This window comes from Haliaeetus albicilla, chromosome 17 (assembly GCF_947461875.1).
Source record: "Haliaeetus albicilla chromosome 17, bHalAlb1.1, whole genome shotgun sequence".
NCBI classification, from domain to species: domain Eukaryota; kingdom Metazoa; phylum Chordata; class Aves; order Accipitriformes; family Accipitridae; genus Haliaeetus; species Haliaeetus albicilla.
In genome coordinates this window covers 17,470,066-17,488,460 of record NC_091499.1, presented here as the reverse complement: position 1 = coordinate 17,488,460, position 18,395 = coordinate 17,470,066, and the positions used below count along the sequence as shown (strand labels likewise).

At 38.4% G+C, this 18,395-nt stretch overlaps 1 protein-coding gene across 1 annotated transcript in view; it reads left to right on the top strand.

The window, feature by feature from the left end:
• The window catches only part of SIM1 (SIM bHLH transcription factor 1), a 52,791-nt gene that overhangs the window by 20,635 nt on the left and 13,761 nt on the right, over nucleotides 1–18,395 (top strand). Inside the window, exon 9 of the mRNA XM_069804939.1 lies at nucleotides 16,764–16,929. Coding sequence (XP_069661040.1) covers nucleotides 16,764–16,929 — 166 coding nt within the window. The remainder of the gene's footprint in view (nucleotides 1–16,763; nucleotides 16,930–18,395) is intronic.

Genomic DNA, 18,395 nt, shown 5'->3' with positions numbered 1-18,395 from the left:
AATAAATATATATGCTGAACTAAATAGGTACGGTGGCAAGGGCTTTTTAGCAACAAGAGGAAAGGTTATTTTTTTTGCATAATAGCAGTGTGTAAAAAATTAATATAAATAACCTTTAAGGACTCCAGCTTTAAAGCACGCATATTTGCTCTTCTTTGTATTCCTCTTGGTATATGTGAGTATGGACACAGAATATTTGTTTCTTTTCTTATTTGTTCTGTACACACAGTTGCCATATCATTGATTATTAGCTGTGCGTGTTTATCACATAAAGGGACTCAAGTATGAGTCAATTAATAGCGAACGCAACTGCTGAAGTTTATATTTAGATCGCAAACAACCTCCCTTTAAACAAATGGATAATGCAAAGTGCAAATCCTTTGACTTTTTGAGCACAAGCAAATATTATAATAATTTGTCCCCAGAGAAAGCGAAGGCAGCTTTCCTATATAAATTTCGTTGTCCTTTAGCATTTACAAGAATAGCAATAGCGGTAACATATACAGATAACATGGATTAGGTACCTAATTGTGACTAATCTCTGTTCTGGTGATATAGTACGTATATGATATAGTTCCGGTTGACCTCTTCACATTGCATTATGTAACTGGCTGATTAGAAGCACAAATTGAATGCAATTTGTTTGAAAGATTATTTCACAAATAACTGTCATATTGACGAATGTTTTACTTAATGATGTGGTAAATGCAATTTAGAATAAATTAACCGTTAATTGTATCTACACACTTCATCTTTAAATTATTATTACTATTTATAGCTTTGTGTACTACCAGATTTAAAATGGTTGTATAAGCGATGCAGTATCATTATGCATGATGGCTCTGACTTTGAAAACAATCCTTGCTGGCATATTAAGCAGGCTTTAGGGAAATTTGTATTTTAGGTGGAAACAAAGCGCTCTCCATATTTTTTGACAGTTACAATTAAATATTTTCATAGGGCCTACCTTTTCTTAAGTGTTTCTCTCAAATTGACCAATTTGGAATTGCCACAGAGTCCTTTCCTCATTCAAAGGTAGATACATGTTCTCTTGTATCTCTCAAGTATGTGATGGAGCATGTAGGATAGTGAATACACTGTGAAAGTTATTGCTTGCAGAAGTAATCCTGGATACCCTTTCTCCTACCATTAGTGGAATTAGTTGTATGAGTAAGCTTGGCCATCTAACTTTAATACTTGAGATGAGGCTTAGGGACTTTAACTTGGTAATGTCTTTTTTCTTAAATAGTCGTAAAGGGTAGAAACAAATTTGACCTGCTGCTTTTCCTTTATATTTTTCTGTATTAATGGGAATTTTGCCACTTGCTTAATTGTGCACGGAACTGGGTCCTAATTTATCTGTTCAATCTGCAATGTACTTTTCCTAAGACTGGAAAGCCTATCATAATTCACATGATTTGATTAGCAATGTAAATATATGGAGGAATTGTTTTAATAAATCAAAATGCTTGAGAAGCATATGCCTCAAAGAAAAAAGTATAAAAGGATTCCTCTTGAACTACTCAGTGCAGTATTCTGTTTGTTCACCATTAGTTTTTATTACAGACTTGTCTCCCTGGAACATTGTTTATATATTTCTTGCAAATAGGAGACAGGCTTTTCCAGGTGTCCACAATACGTTTCTGCAGTTCTTCTTTGTTCATGTAGGGGCTTTCCCAGCTACCATTTGTTTAATTCACTCCAAATTTCTATGCTTGTATTTAAACCAGGTGACTGTAATGGCCAAGGCACTAAAACTGTGGGCCAGAGTCTACAGTCACTGCTTGTACGAAGAAAGTTTTATTTGCTAGAGTGAGGATTAAAGGACTGCAGCTCAAATCCAGAGAAAAAACGCAGTCATTAGTTTAAATGCATGCATACTGATAGTCTCACACAGCATGAAATTCAGGATTGCAAAGAAGTGTCTCTATTCCAAGAAAAAAAAGTGACTTCAAACACTTTCCATTTCATCCTTTTCCCATTGGGTGTGCTGGTTGTTCCAGGCCTTTGGAAACTCCCTCCTCCCAAACACTGAGTTACAGATCTTGTAAAATGATTGCCTGGGGTTGAGACACATTCAGCAGGGGCAATGGCTGAAGCAATTACTATCTCCAGCTGTCTGCCTCACTCCACTGATGAAAGGTACAGAGCCTGCTCCAGGGACTCTTACTCCTAAAATGCCACAGTTTATGGTTTAAGGTAAACTGCCACAGATTCCACTTTACATGGAAGCATTGGACTGTACACTGTTGCACAGCTGTTCCTGCTAGAGGGGTTGTTCACATTTTATCCTTACTCTGCCCTTCCACACTCTGAATGGCATAGATGAGGTTTGTGAGCACCGCTACAGCAGCTGGGTGCTTCAGTCCCTTTGGGGATCAGCCCCAGTGGTCCTGCTACGTGGCAGAGAGGGGGAGACCATAGGCCATGGAACTTAGGGTTTGTTCACTGCTCTGTGATAGTTCAGAGGGCTGAAGCGAGGCCGTTGGAAGAGCGGCTGCTGGTTTTCCCAGACGGCATTTGTATATCTTGTCTATGGATTGTGTTAGTGGCTGTGTGGAGGAGGCGGGCATTGAACTGCTACCAAAGGATTCTCCTCCACCCTATCACCCTCTCAATACTCTGCACAAAACTGGATGCAAAACTGGCTCCTGCTCTCATAACAGCAACAGTGTGTTCCTTAAGCAGATTTAAAATTTTACTAGTTCTGCTTCTCTTTCCTTAATCTGTTGCATGTTTGCTCTCGTTGCTCTGTGCTGTATCTCAGTACTGTTGTGATTACCATGTTGTTTCACTGTAATTATCATGAGATACAACAGGTGTGATAAGTTACCAAACTGCTTCTGAAGTAAGCTCTTCCCTCTACATTATGGTGTTCCTGCTAGTTCTCATTCGTATACACACAAACGTGGCATTTCGACATGGCCTAAATTAAGTGTTAACAAATAAATCTCCTTTGTCCATTCAACAGTGGCAAGTATCTGTTTAAAATCTAATTCTCCTTCCCTCACCTCTCTTTTGTACTTTTACAGCATGGGCCAGGCTCCAGCACACATGTTCGTACTCAGTAGGTTACTTCAGAGGCAGCCCCTTTCACTTTGATGACACTATTTATGGAGGCAGTCATTGCTCTGTGTGAACAAGGGTATAGCGTCTGACCCTTCTGAAGGCTTGGGATGGCTGAAGTCTGGAGTCAATCACATGATCTTTAACACAGTTAGACGATTTATTCCTGTTGTTGTCTTTTGTTATCATCCACTTAGTGCAATTAAATCGCAGAAGTCCTGATTTACTAAAGCACTTGAGCACATGGCAGGCTCTAAAAGTGCTTAGACATAACTTTCAGTACATGATTATATCCTAGTGAATTCAGTTTTGAAATAAAAAAACCCCTTAGGCACACACTTAGAAATAAGGATATTCTTTGGCTTTGCCAAATAGAGATGGCTTGAAGGATGCATTTGTTACTGTGTTGAATTGGGACCTAATAAAGAACAGCCGTAGTTTTTCAGCTACAAACCACTGTATATAAATCTTGGGGGCAGCAATGTTGAAAATAACAGCTATTATCTGCTGAAGTTTCAGTGCAGCTATGGAAACTCAAATGCCTGGCTAACTGAAGTTTGGCTGTATCCCTAGCATTGTGTGGATATTTTGACATAACCTAGAGTGAAGATCTTTAAACCCATCCAATATTCGATGTTCTTACATCTGTGCTGTCTGTTAGGAAGCGAATATGCACGGTCTGCCCTGAAGGCAGCCTGTTCCCAAGTAGCCTGTGGCTTTCGATCATCTCTGTACTATGTTTGGCAGCTGGCAGCCTGGGCTGTTGCTATAGAAAACTCTCTCCCTCTGACTTAGGCCGTGGTTAATTGAAATCCACCCAAAAGTATTGCATGCTATTTTTCTCTTGCTGTTTCCAAAGACTGGTTTGTACACAGAATGAAATAATAATCTTTAACGACTGCTTCACGAGGCATATCCCAGTAGAGTGTTTGCTCAAATAAAGGCTTGATTTGGGGATAAATAGGCTGATAGCATCCTCTCATTTGCAGCCAAACTGTTAAACAGTGTTCCCCCAAATAACTCTGTTGATCTTAAACTGTGAGTAGGTGAGTTAAAGAAAAAGTGTCATCTTCTGAAAGATGATCAGAGTACTTAGTGCTGTCTAGTGTATGAAAACCAGCAATGGGGATGTGGCTTCAGTCCAAAGAAAACTGCCTATTTGTGTGACTACAACTGTGTAACTTAACATGGGAATATGCAATTAGGGCTTCCATGAAGATACCTAGTGGGTTCAAGAAAGAAAAAGGAGAGAAGGTGCACAGCAGCGTTTGCACAGATGGGATACTCTGGAGTTGCTGCATATGTAGCAACTACAGAAGTGGTCACCACAAGTACGGTAAATCTCATACTTTATGATATACTGGACTTGTACAAACCCAACTCGAATGTTCATTTAGTCCACCTGCAGATTAGCTGTAGTGGAGGACAGTTGTAGGGTGGCAGTGGAGTCGATCTGCATGTATGCTGTGGACATCTTTATGGGAACATACAGTGGCCTGGCCAGAGACACTTCTAGGCATCCAGAAACCCTCGATAAATGTGCATGTGAAGCAGTGACAACAGAGTGGCTAAAGCATTCAACCCACTGGAGACTTATTCTTCAGTTTCATAAGCTGCTTTTTTAACATGGGCATGCATTTCTGGAACTGTGTATATTAACGGTGAGTTGTTATTAGGAGTGTTGTCAAAAAGCATTAACTACCATTAAAAAGGTATCTTTCCTGAATTTGATAGAAGTCATGGGGTCAGCAGTAGTTGTGCATGGTATATGGTGGTTTAACTTACTCTGTGGCCCAGAGGGTCTAGGTAGTCAAGCAGGTTATCTTGTATCCATTTTAACATTTAATGGACCCACTTAACAAACATAACGGCTTATAATGTATACTTTGAGGAGATAAAATCAGTGATTACCAGGAAAGTATCAAATAAAACCAAGTATTATGTGTTATCTTAAAGCCTCATGATATTGGCTTTTCTTGCTATATGTCTCTCGTTTTATCAACACAAACACTTCATATATTGTATGTCTATCAAAGCTGGATGGCCAAGCCTGAGTCCAATATGAACAGAGCCTTAGCCCCAAGAGGCAAGTAATGTGAATGGGATTTGGCTGCAGTAGAAGTTCGGCTGTGGGTGGGAAGGAGCTAAAAGGCAGTCTAACTGAGGTACAAATAATGAAATGAGAAAACAGGTATATTAATTTGTAAAAAATCCCAAAAGCCATTCTCCCCAAATACCAAAAACCACATGGAAGTCTTTGCCTGTCTTCCTCCTCTTACCTCTTCTAAAATTTAAGTAAAACGAGGTTCAGTTGAAAAACATTTATTAAGTATCATATCATGGTTGCTTGCTTTATGGGTAGATAGTGACATACAACGGCCCTCAGGGGCAAAGCGCTGCCCCTTGGCCAAAGCTGAGGAACTCTGGACAAGTGAATTGGAAAGACTTTCATTGTAGAAAAATCTTGTTTCTTCTGAGGAAGGTGGAAGTCTTATGACAAGAAAGGACTAATCTGATGAAAGAGAAAGTGATCTACTGTAAATGGGACCTCCTCACCAGATGGAGTTCATGAATCCTTTTGGACTCAACATGCCTCTTCACTATGGCATGCAGCTGATCAGAAAAAGCAGGCTGGAATAATGGAGAAGTACGTTATGAGGCACGCAGATAGGAAATTTCCCAAGGAGGAACAAACAGAATGAGCACTAAACCCTTTTTCAAGCATGTTGTTTTTCTCAGATAAACCGTTCCCAGATCACAGAAACTTATCCAGAAAGTCATCACAGAAAAGCTAACTAATTTTTTTCAGTGTTCACCTTAGGATCTTAGGAAGGTTGTCACAACAAAAGCTTTAATTGTAGGGAACAGACGAGCTGATAAAACCTGAAATATCAATAAATTAACTTTTACAGTAAATTATTAAAAGTAGTAATAGCAAATTGTCAGGACCACTCTTCACTGCACAGTTTCAAAGGAACTGAAGTATGCTTAACTACTCTGGTATAGGGTGTAACGTAAGAGCAGCTATGCAGGATCAGACACATACTGATAGTGACTGTGGCACATACTTTGGAAAGAGTTTAAAAATAGGACAAGCATGCAGTAATGCTTCCCCAGCACTTTCTCCCAGTCTTCAAGAAGTTCAAATGACCTCCTAGAAAGAGGTGAGATCTTTGAGTGTATTAGTTGTCAATGTTTTGTGTTTTTTTTTTTCTTCCACAAATTTATCTGTTCACTTTTTGAAACCATGTGAGCTTTTGCCAAGCTTAAGTAAATGTGTTAAGAAAGTCCTCCTTTTGTTGGGAAAGTGCCACCTTTTCATTCCTTTCATAGCCCATACCTGCGTTAGAAGAAAAAGTGAAAAAGTGCTTCCTGCTAATTTTCTCTCTGTCACTCATAATTTACAGATCGTATTTTGTTCTCCCAGTCATCTCTTTTTTCAGCCTGAGGAGTCTCCTTAATTGTTCCTCATAGAGAAGCTGTTCCAAGCCCACCATCCTTGCTGTCCCACTCTGAGATTTTTTCAGGTTTTCAGATGCAACGGTCAGAGTATACAATATTTGAGGTATCAGTGCATGAGGGGTTTGTGTCCAGTATGGGGTATAATCCTAATTTTTATAATCCTCATCTACTGCATAATTATGCAATGATATGCATTTTCTTACACCCAGGGTGGTCTGTGTTATCAGTGACATCTCTGCAATGTGAGGCACCTTTCTTTTGTGAAACTTCTCAGTGTAAGTGGTGAAACATATAAATTAGAGGATTCTTCACCAAAATGGAGTTTAAGGCTACTAGCTTTAGAAAGAAAAATCTGAAACTAGGTTTTAAAAACCCTACTTAAGCCCCATAGCGGAGAGTGTTTTATATGCCCTTAATAACTCAGAATCCATAGCTACATAATTGTCTTTTGTGGCTTCTAAACACCCAGAAACAGGAATTTTATCCAATTCTGTGCTAACTTTACAGTTACTGTTACTTACAAAACATAGAATAGTCAAACCTTGAAAGTATCTTGGCTGTTTTAGCCCTTTTTCTTGCCATGAGGGGACAGAACTGGTATGAGGCTCTTATCTCTAAAAAAGTGCCCAGATTTTAAAATGAAAACACTCAACATCCTTCATGAAAATCATGAGGACCACCTTTTAGTTCTCCTTATTACATACCTTAATGTACTATAGGAATCTTTAGGATTTAGAAACCTGTTAATTTATAATCTCTGCCAAAAAATCATCAGCATCTGCTCAAATCCTTTTGTCCAAGCTTATCTAGCATGCTATTTCCAATAATTTCTGCTCAGTTAGGTACACAATAACAATGGTATTACATGTATTCAATCAAGTATTTTTATTCATAGAATACATCTCAAATTTATTTTAGCAGTTTAAATAAGTGAGTTTAATGTATATTTAGTCAAGCATTACAGTAGTGAGGGCTTAAGTAGATTAGAAATAAATGAATCCAATTAAAGAACACGTCTCTGAAATTTGATATGTCATAGGCATGAATGAACTGTTTGCACAGCAACTGTAAAGAAATCATTAATGATTAACTATCTAGAAGAGGTTTAATCAAGGATAAATGGTATAGGACATAGTTAAAAAACATTTGCATTGGACACATGGAGATTCTGAAATAATAAAAACATGCTTTGCATCAGTAGTAACATGAGTATTGGTCTCGGGAAATGTACTTTTTTGTTATCTGTGGTAGACGTGCAGCCGGGGGCTGCAGCTGAGAGTTAGTTTAGTAACATTAGCTATCATGCATTGATAGCGGGAGATTGTTCCTTCCAACAAAAAGCTTAAATTTAATAGGTGAGATGGACAAAGATATTTCGCAAAAGAAGTGTTTCCTACAAGAACATATTGTTATCCTCCCTTTCAGAGCTCATACTCAGCAAAGTTAAGGTAGGGATTCTCAGAAGTGATTAGTGCTGGGCTAAATTTGACCCTACCAAAACTAAAAGTCCCATTGGCTGCCTTGAGGGCAAGTTCAGGCAAGTGCCAAGTGCTTGCTAAAATCCCATGATACATGATTTGTCCAGTGTGGCACCAGTAGTCTGTGGGAGGGTTGAGAATTGAATCCAGATCACTTGGCTGCTAGATAGGTGTCTTAAAGGTGTCAGTGGTATTCAAGGTATATTTTTTAACACATAAAAATATTAAGAAATCTGAGATGGTAAAATCTACACTGTATAACAGCAGTCTGTTGCACTGTTGTCAGTCTGGCTTTCTGCAAAACGGAAACCGTCTTACAGGGATATGGGAGAACTTACGTCTATGTGGCGTTAATTCCTAAAGGGGTGCTGGATACATGCACTTGCCGATGCACTGAGGTGATGTTGGTTTTTATGAAGTGATTGAAGGGGAGTAGTTGGAAGAAAAAAAATTAGACTTTTTAAAGTCTCATTTAACAGGCCTTTTGTTTATTCAGAAATATTATTTTGAATGTGGAGGTCAATTTAAAGTAATGGAAAACCCCAAATGATTACAAAGAAGTCACCACAACAATTTAATAAAGGCTGACAGTATGGATGTGAGTCATGGCGTTCTGGAAGGTTTAACATGCCTTCAGATAAAGTATTGTTAACTATTTAATGGCCATAAAAAATAAAAAGGTGCATTGCAGGCTGTATTCCTCTAAACCAAATTTCTCATTATCAGACAGATTCTAACATATACAAACATTTATAAACTCCTGTCAAATATATTTCTCCATTTAACTTGGTGTCCCAATCCAATATCAGGGAGGTTTCAATATGATCCCAAGAGCAAGATTAAGACACAAATGAGGTCAAATGCCGTACACCCAAAATAGCTTTTATTATCAAAAGTAGAAAGTAGTAGCAATAGGATAGACTAGAATAAAAAGGCAGAAATCAAGCAAGCATTCCGGATAGAGTTGCAAGAATAGTCACCACCATGGATCTGCGGTGTCTTGTTGGTCCTCAGTCTTCAATTCTTTGGTGGTGGGTGCGTGTTCCTCGAGTCTTTGGTGGTAGGTGCACACAGAGCTTTTGATGGTACCATTTTTATACAGTCCAAGTTCCAAAGTCTCTGCCCGATTCCAAGAAACTTCATACATATGCATGGTGGGCGTGATACAAGGCAAGGGTAGGTGTGATCTGGTTCTGCGCAGGCTCGGTGTGTCCAACGTGGTCGCAGGGGGGCGACGATTTTGGGGTCGTATCAGACGATTTTGGGGTTGTATCAGACAATACGCTCCCCAAGGTCAACGCCGTAGTATCCTTGCACATGCACAGATAGTGGTTTGCAGGCACCAAAACCACAGGATAAAGGGCATTCACTCCTGCCCCTGCAGGCAGACCGCAGGGACTAAAACTGTTGCTGTGGGTTTTAGTCTAGCCTCTGCAGGGCTGGAAACCTTGCAACGAAGCTCACACCCGTTGTACCAAGAAATGTTTAAGGCAAAAATGTCTGTCCATTTAAGACAAAATGACTGTCTATCATGCTTGGCAAGCACTGAATATACACTGAACACGGCTTTTAGCCAGTTGTGCTCCTAGGCGCCTCACATTTGAAAGCACTCCTAGTATAAATGAATGTTACAGAATTAAACTCAGGTCATCATATTTTATTAAAGCATTTTTTTTTCAGTGCTATCTGTAACTAAAAGTGGTAATTATATTTATATATAATTAGCCTAGGATATCTTAGGCATTTTATTCACAAACAATAATAAAACCCTGGTGCATATTTTCATCTAGCAAATCTAGTAAATAAAGGCAAATACAGTGTACAAAGGGCTCCTTTTGGAGCCAGAGATGGCTAGACATGTGGTTGGCAATACAAACTGTACCTTCAGACAGCTGAAAACTCTGCCACACCATGATAATCTAGAGGCCAGGATGTTTTATTTAACTCCAACTGACAGTTAAATGACTGCATTCTGAGATGAGAAACCAATCAGGCAATACATAAAATTTCTCTGACAGTAGTTGTCTAGAGGATATCCTCAGACATTTGTGGAAACATTGTGTTTCAATTTTCCTGAATGTATCAAATAATTTCATTAAAATTCCTGGTTTGGATTTCTCTGTCTTTAAAAGCAAATACAGAAGCATGATATCATGTATGTGAATCTCATGCCTGGGGAAGCTGTAAACTTTGGCTCAACAAGATGTAAACAACTACTGTTGCTTATGCTATTTATGGAGATAAATAGGTGCCTGGAACTTAATGAAGGGATCCAATATATAGATCTCATAGTTCTCCAAGTAGATGCATTGCTTAACCATTAAGTATACTAAAGATAAACAACCACTTGAAAGATTTCTGGAGGGTCTTCCCAATTACTTCGGTGAGCTGTAGGTCAGGCCTATATGGGACTTTTCACTTGAGAAGTTTTAGAAAGGGGGATTACTAATGTCATCCCAATAACTGATGGGAAAACTAAAGCAGGGAGTATCTCTGACGTCATACAACTGACTGTCAGTGTCGTTTCATAACAAGTGGTGAGGTTCAACAGTTTTTTTCCCACTTTGTCCTGAAATTTGGCTTCCTGTATAAGCTAAGTGAAACCTCCTTATTTTGACTGGTTCTGGAAGATGCTAAAGGGATTGCGTACGCTCCTCCTGACAAGTCTCGTGAGCAAACTGAGGCCTCTGTAAACAATTCTGAGACACATTGTACATGAACAGAGGACAGAGCAGATGAGGAAATTGTCTGTTTTGTTGTACCATCTGCTGATTTAGAAAGCCATGAAGATGACAAACAGCCAGAATCTGTTCTCTTTTCACTCATCTGCTGAATGCTGCTCTGTTAGCATTGCATGAGCTGGAGTGTGGAAATGTTAAAAGTTGCAGGCATTGTTTAAAAGTAGAAGAATGATATATTACAGTACTGTGGTCAGACATTCATGAGGAAGTGCCAGACTTTTACCACCTTCATGGCTGATTTTAACTGAATTGCAACAACTCAGCAAAATACACTGAACATTAATGACATTAACACCTTTAGTTTAATCTCACAATTTCTATTCTGTGTTCTGTTAGACTGGCAGAAAATCTGGCAAATATAAGTTTTCTGATTTTTAACTAAAAGAAATGCAGAGTGCATATGACCCTGTTCATAGATTTTTCATGTAAAACTAGAGGAAATGATGAACATATATTATGTGTTCAATAGAAATAATAGTGCAATCAATTAAAATTACACCTTCTTTTCTCTTGCATGAACAATGCTTTCCCCTTTGCCTCAGTCCTGTGAATGATTGTACCCAGGATTTAGGAACCTGCTGCATTAAGACCATCTAATGCTTTTACTTCTAGCTTGTACTTCATAAATTACTTTAATATGTGTAAGGAATGATATAGGTGTAGGTTATCCAGTGTTTGTCTGGTTTAGGTGGTCACATGATGCCTTTTTATTCTTTATTTGCTGTGATTTCCAGTGACAGTATGATCACTGCATATTGTTCAGACTATCAGTTAAAGCATACCTTAGAATAAGAGTAAGATCTGTTTCCAGTTGTATATGGATATTTTGATTGCTGCTGGAGAGAATGAACTGAAATGCATTTCTAATCCAATGCTGTAACTCTAGGTATGGAAGCTGAATTTCTGTCAATCTTTACGGTGTCTAAATTTAGTGTCTTTTGATGGAATTAAATACACTGTAAATATCTGCCTCTTTGTAGGTTATCTGTGTTTTCTCAGTCACTGCACATACAGTTTATTCTTCTTTTCTGGCATGTTGTGGCATTAACATAAAAAGATGCTCTTTCTTATGGCTTTTGCAGAGTTTTCCATGAGCTGAGCATTTTTTCTTCTTTTTTTGAAGGTTTTCTTCTTGTTTTGAAAGTTATGTTGTTTATGACTGTAGATATAGAAGACCTCTATTCTTGAGTCTGGTTGTCTTTAATTTCTTTTGGTTGAATATGGATATTTATTTTTCACTAATGGATGTCATTATTTTACTCCTTCCTCTGTATACATCCTGTCGAGCTACTTTTTCTATTTGAAAGCATTTTTCAGGGCTTGAGTTCTCTTCTGTTTCACAGCCAACACTGTCTTTAAGTTGGGAATCTTAATATCTTCAAAACTGGTTTTGCCTTTAGCTCTCTAAAGTTAATGTCTAATCTCACTTTAGTTTTTAGATTTTGGTTAAAGTAGTCCCAGACTTCACCATATTACTCAAAGAAATACAACTACAAAAAAGCTTGGCTTGTCTGTACAGTTTTAGTTTGCCTTGGGCCATACTGTGTCCACTGGGCCTCTGTCACTAATTCCAGTCTTCCCAACATTATTTCTAGCAATGCTGACTCACCCTTTCCTCATCTCTTTTCCTTCAAAAAGGCTATATTAAAAAACCTCTCATTTTTTTCAGTGTCATGGTGAGCTCTATCCACATGCTCCGTTGCCATATTTGTGCAAGCTTTTTTTTTGCTGAGAATTCAGGTTTTGTGGTGCTCTGTGACTCCCTTACTATTCTTTTTTTGGGTCTATCTGCTAATGAGTCGTTAGCTCTTCCTCAAACTTTTGTTAGGCAGAGTGTTGCCACCACGTTTCATACTGTATATTTGGGCAATGGTAGTAGGCAAAAAGTGTGTTCTAGAGCTGAATTGTGAGAACTCTTCACACAAATGTTGCAGATCCAGCTGGCATCCAAGTCAATGTGCAAACAGATTGGCTTCCTCTTCCAAATGCTTTTCTGCTTCAGCCTTTGTCCTTCTCCATCTATGCAGCTTGCTATAGCTAGATCCCTTTAGTAAAGAATGCTTTGTACTCAACTTGCAGATGCTTTATTGCAGAGAAGTGCAGTTGGTACAGCCATCGATCCTTGGTTTTTCATGATGCTACTTCTAGTACATTAATAAGCGCTTTGAAAATTTGGCTCAGTGGGCATTGGAAGAGCCAGAGACATGGCACAGAGTGGCAATGCTTCTGGGAGTTAGATCTGAGAAGAAAATGGGAAGCAGCATATTGTAGCAACAGGATTTTACGCTTTGTCTTCTGATCTCTTTTTGCTTACAGTGAAGCATGGTAATCCAGTCTGTAGGTGCCTGATACATTGATCACACTGGGCAGATTCTCATATGGGGGGAGGGACAAGACAGAGGAGAAATAATACATTTTTGGAAGCATATGCTACCAAAAGCATATGCATCCAAGTTTTTTGAGGAGTCAAAGAGGACCTAGAATTTCCATCCAACTGTGGAAGGAATGGCTGTTTCCCGTCATGAAAAGGTGGAGGTCTTCAATGTGTTTCCCTTTGCAAAGAAGCATCACTTTGGTCTTGTCTGGATTCAGTTTGATCCATCTGTTCTTCATTTAAGAGCTAATTTCCTGTAGTTATTCTGATGTTTTATAGTGATGATAGTTGCATCAGAAAATGAGATAAATAGTAGATTGTCAGCAACATACTGTTAGCAATTGAACACATGCCATATCACTCTCTCTCTCAGCAGTCTCATGTAGATAGATGTAGACTGTATGGATCCCTGTGGGATCCTGAAGGTGAGGACCTTGGAGGAAGGGGCTCATATGCACCACCTTTTTTTGAATTACATGTAGAACACAAGATGCGGTACTAGTGTGTTGCTGGGACTGTGTAATAGAGGATTCAGGTGTCTGAGTACAGCAATTTGGAGATTACAGTTCCATGGTTGGTGCAAGTTTTATAAATTCCTCCAGGAAGTTGTCATAATTTCCATCTGTAGTTTGTGTACCACTAGGAGCCCTGGTTTATCTAGTCCTTTGCCTCACAGTGCATATGGATATACTCAAATATTTTCATTTCTTGGTGGAACATCTTCTGCATCTGACATTGAGACCACAGGACCCTTCCTTTGTTTTTTCTTTGCTTTTTTAAAAAAAAAAATTCAGATATTTTTCTTGGCCTGTTACTATTGGCTCTTCTGAAGGGTAGCTGTGCTAGGATAGGATGGAGATGGTATTGAATCATGCCTTGGTGATGTAAAAGTGTCCAGGTGTTTCATCTGCAAGGACAGCACAGATGTGTTCTTTTTCTAAGGGGAAACTTTGCATTCGGCAGCAAGAACTTCAGACAGTTTTATTCTTATTGTTTGTTTAATGATGTTACTGTCTAAGCAATTGGCTGCAAATACCAGCTTGTGGTGTTTATTCTAATGTGTGATGTTCCAGGAGGGTGACTCCTCACCATAATGATACCAAGGACTTAGAAAAGTAACACATAATGGCATGCAAGGTTTTGGGCAGCCTGATTTGCCTGGGTTTTTTTTAGATTCCCATGACCTAGAAGCATTGTACAGTGTAGTCTGTATGATTTGAATGCTTGGCCCTTACACAGATTGTAACAGCAGGCAAGTAGTGTTGGAGTGACAGTCTGTGGTTTGAATACTGCGGTGGTTTCATCCAAGTTTTTAAAACTCTTCTACTGACATGAGAAAGCAGCAGACTGTTACAGGGTGGCATACACCAGAGATGGGGAGGTAATAGCAGGAGTGGAAAGCTATGGGTTCTCCAGCAAAAAGTGAGGCAAAAGCATTGGTAGGTTCAAAACCAAAACAGAACCTCCTCATATCCCTAAGATTGTGAACAACTTGTCTTCTTAGTTTTGACTAATTTTCATTTCTGAAGGCAACACTTTCTGCATCTGACACTGAGACCACAGGACCCTTCCTTTTCTTATAATCAAATAGTCAGGGGGAATGTGTATATCAGGATGAAACTGATATTATTTTCAGGACTATTGATAATACCTCATGTTACTGTGGTAGTTAAATATGAAGATTAATCGATATCCTTTGTTTCTGATGTTTTGTATAACATAAAAGTAATTTGGTAGGACTCAGTTATGGAGGCAGATGCTTTGCATGTCAAGTCAAGGTGTCTGGATGGAAATTCTGAGGGTAACCACAGGAAAGACTAATGCTTTCAAAATACGTGGATGAGCCTTACCTGTCAAATAGACCAAAGCAAATCCCTATATTCAGATGCTTTCACTGCAGGCAGGATATTTGAAATGCAAACATTATAGCAGAGGCCTATCTCTATTAAAGACAAAATTTGAAGAAATGACCTCATTAAGAAGTAATTTCGCATTACGAAACATTAATTATACTTGGCCAATCTCTGTCTGCTATGGACTGCAAGCAGTGTAGTTGGCACAGTTCTAATGTCAGTGATTCGTTTTCATGTGTTATGTGTACATGGATACATACACATTGTCTGCATTGCCAAAAAACCTAAGCCTCTTCAACCAACAAGTTTGTTGTTTATCAGGTGCAAAAAAATTTTAGTGTAGAACAGACATGAATTAGGTTGTCTGTTCTGCAGATTTATCTGTGGCTTTTTAAAGATTCATCCTATTTCACTTATTTCAGTGATTTATCAAGTTTATCCTTCTGCCCCTGACTTTTATCTGAAAGTATTTCAGTGTACTAAGCTGTGATACGCTCAGGTTGTGGTGCAGTTCATTCCTAAAAAATGTTAAGACTGTCACAGCTTATGTCAATATATGTGTGATTATAGAGCAAGGTATTGTTGCTAAAGCTGGGTGAACAATTTATTATTAATATAATTCATTAAGGATGAGTCTTTAGGTTTAGATGGAGTATGGGGGGTAATGTGTGAATGAATATGTTGCCTCCTTGACTGCATAAGTGAAGTATTATTCTTCCCTTGCTCTCCTACTTCTCTGCTGATTAACACAAAGAAGAGAAAAGCCATGAATCCTTCCTCTTTTCCTCCAGGTAGGTAGGTCAGGAAGAAACCCTTGCTTCACTCTCTTTTAATAAATCATTGTCAGAATAGATTCCGTATGACTACATGAAAGCTGGAGAGCTCATTTCTTACTCCCCCCGGGTATCAGCAGACATGCAGATGTGTGCAGAGGGGTGCAGTCCAATGCATATGCCCTTGTTATGCTTAGTAAGACATTGTGAATGATGCCAGTTTTCCTTATTTTTATGTATTCATTAGAAAGTTTGAAGATACTAATACTGAGCTTCACAAACTGCTGTTATACCTAGCTCCCCATAGAAAACCTGTAGTATTTTGTGAGTGGGGGACAGACTGTTTAAATCACAGGATTTGTATTTATTTAGCTGTTTTCTCTGACTGGTAAACTCTTTCAGTATAAGAAACTTCAAACAGAGGAATGAACACTCATAAGACTCATAGAAGAAGAAAAATTCAAAAATTTATACCAATTGCCTGAAACCTTGGAAACAATGAAAAATATAACCTTAAAGATGAAGTGTTTTCTGTAAAAAAAAAAAAAAAAAAAAAAAAATTGTTCAATTTATTTAGTCATCTATGTAGGCTGTTGTGTGCATCCCCACACTTGCATGAACGCACACACACATATACACACATGGTAAGTTTGTAGTTCTAGAGTTTTGAGGAAAATGTATTCCATTTACTGCTTATCTATGTGACCAATGCAGAACTGTAATATAAATCTCAGAAATTTCCATCCCATCATTTTTTATTACTGAAGAAAGTAGATCAGGTTGATAACAGTTGGATACAAAAACAAAATCATACTTTCAGTATAAAAATAGTGCTACTGTTTAGTAAGCTATACTACTTAAATGTATTAGGGGGATATACTGGCTTGCCCTGGATGTTTTTTTTTTTCTTTTTCCTTAAAAATATCTTTTGTTTCCACCCCCCACTAAGAAGGAAGGAATGTTTCCCATTAAGATATGAAGTGAGTTTTTTTTTTTCACTTTTGCCTTTTATATAGGGATACTGAATATAAAGGACTACAGCTCTCCTTGGATCAGGTCACTGCTACCAAGCCGGCATTCTCATACGCAAATTCAACTCCGACCATAACGGATAATAGAAAGGGAAGCAAATCTCGCCTCTCGAGCACAAAGTCAAAATCAAGGACATCACCATACCCGCAGGTAGTTGTCTTTGAAAACCAAAATTAAATCTTTTTGAATATCTTGATTTTGACTGCTATTTTACCCAAGTAATTAAAATGGGCCAAAGAATATGTTACTCAAAGAGAATAAAGGACAACAGGTTATAAGATCTTGAGACAGGAATATGTTTCTTTAAACTGTTTCTACAAAGCTGGAAACATTTATGTTTCAGCGTGCATAGTAAATCACCATCAACAACAATAAGAGCACAGGGCTCAGAGTTAATAGGAGTGGACAGAAGGACAAGTGAAAATGTTGGGTTTGAAATACTTGGTTTGATAGGATTGTGAGTTTTGCCATTTGAGAAAGCTTGCTTTTTCTTACTTACTCTTTAATAATTCCAACTTATCTACAAAGCTGCCAGATGTTTGACAGCAGTTTAATACTGAAATCTTAGGAGGAGTGAGTTTTGAGGATGGAAAGCAACAAGCTAACTTGCTGAACTGGAACAAGAAAGTTTTTCTATGCACAAAGCTTTGTAAGAAAGAAAGCACTAGGAGGCGGCCATTGGTGTCAGTAGACTTTAATTTCATAGATTTAATTTCAGGCCTAACGTGTAAGGAACATGCCCCCGCTTGGGGAAGGGACCAGACTTGATTTGGTCTCTGAACTGGTGCTTACCTAGTACATTTATGCAACTGATTTCTGCAGACAATACCACAGCACTTGCATGCTTACATTGTCAACCCTTTAGCTCAAATAATTCTGTTTGTCGAAATAACCATTATGCTTACTAAATAATGATGCAAGTCTTACTGCCCTTATGCCACCACACAGTGGATATAAATGTATGAATTCATGATGTAACATTGAAGAGCTATGTATTTTTAAAGAGTCCAGGTCAATATTTAACTGATAATGACCTTGACGACTACAGTTTCTCTGCAGGCACAATGTTTTCTAAACTGACCTCTAAGAGTGTACAATGTGAGCCCAAGTGTCTGCATCACTTCCGTGTCTTCTTACTTTTTCCCCTCAAAAGTACCAAGGGTAAGAATTTCAGTTAAATGACACCTGCTTTTGGCACAGGGAATATTTAACCAAGCGCCTAGATATGAACTCAGATTCTTAATTTTAAGAATCTAATTTTGCCAGAGGTTGTTATGGCTCTTGTTGTTTAATCATTTGTTCACATGCATTTCTGTGGGTTGTTAAAGAATAGTCTTTCTCTTGAATGCGCTACACCAAACAATTGTAATAAAACTGCTTTAAAGAATTGGGAAAGATACTACAATTATTCTGAATTGGATTTTTAAGGTTACCATCTTTGATTTACTGAAATTACCCTTCATCTCCCCTTACACAGTCCTTTCAGAAGTCCTTCTTTGCTAGCAGGACAATCGCAGCTGAAGACCTGTTAACCTCCCACATCAATTTGCTTTCTGAAAGTGTGACTTTCATCAGTGCCTCCTTATTCTCTGTCACCAGAAAAAATCCTGAACTAG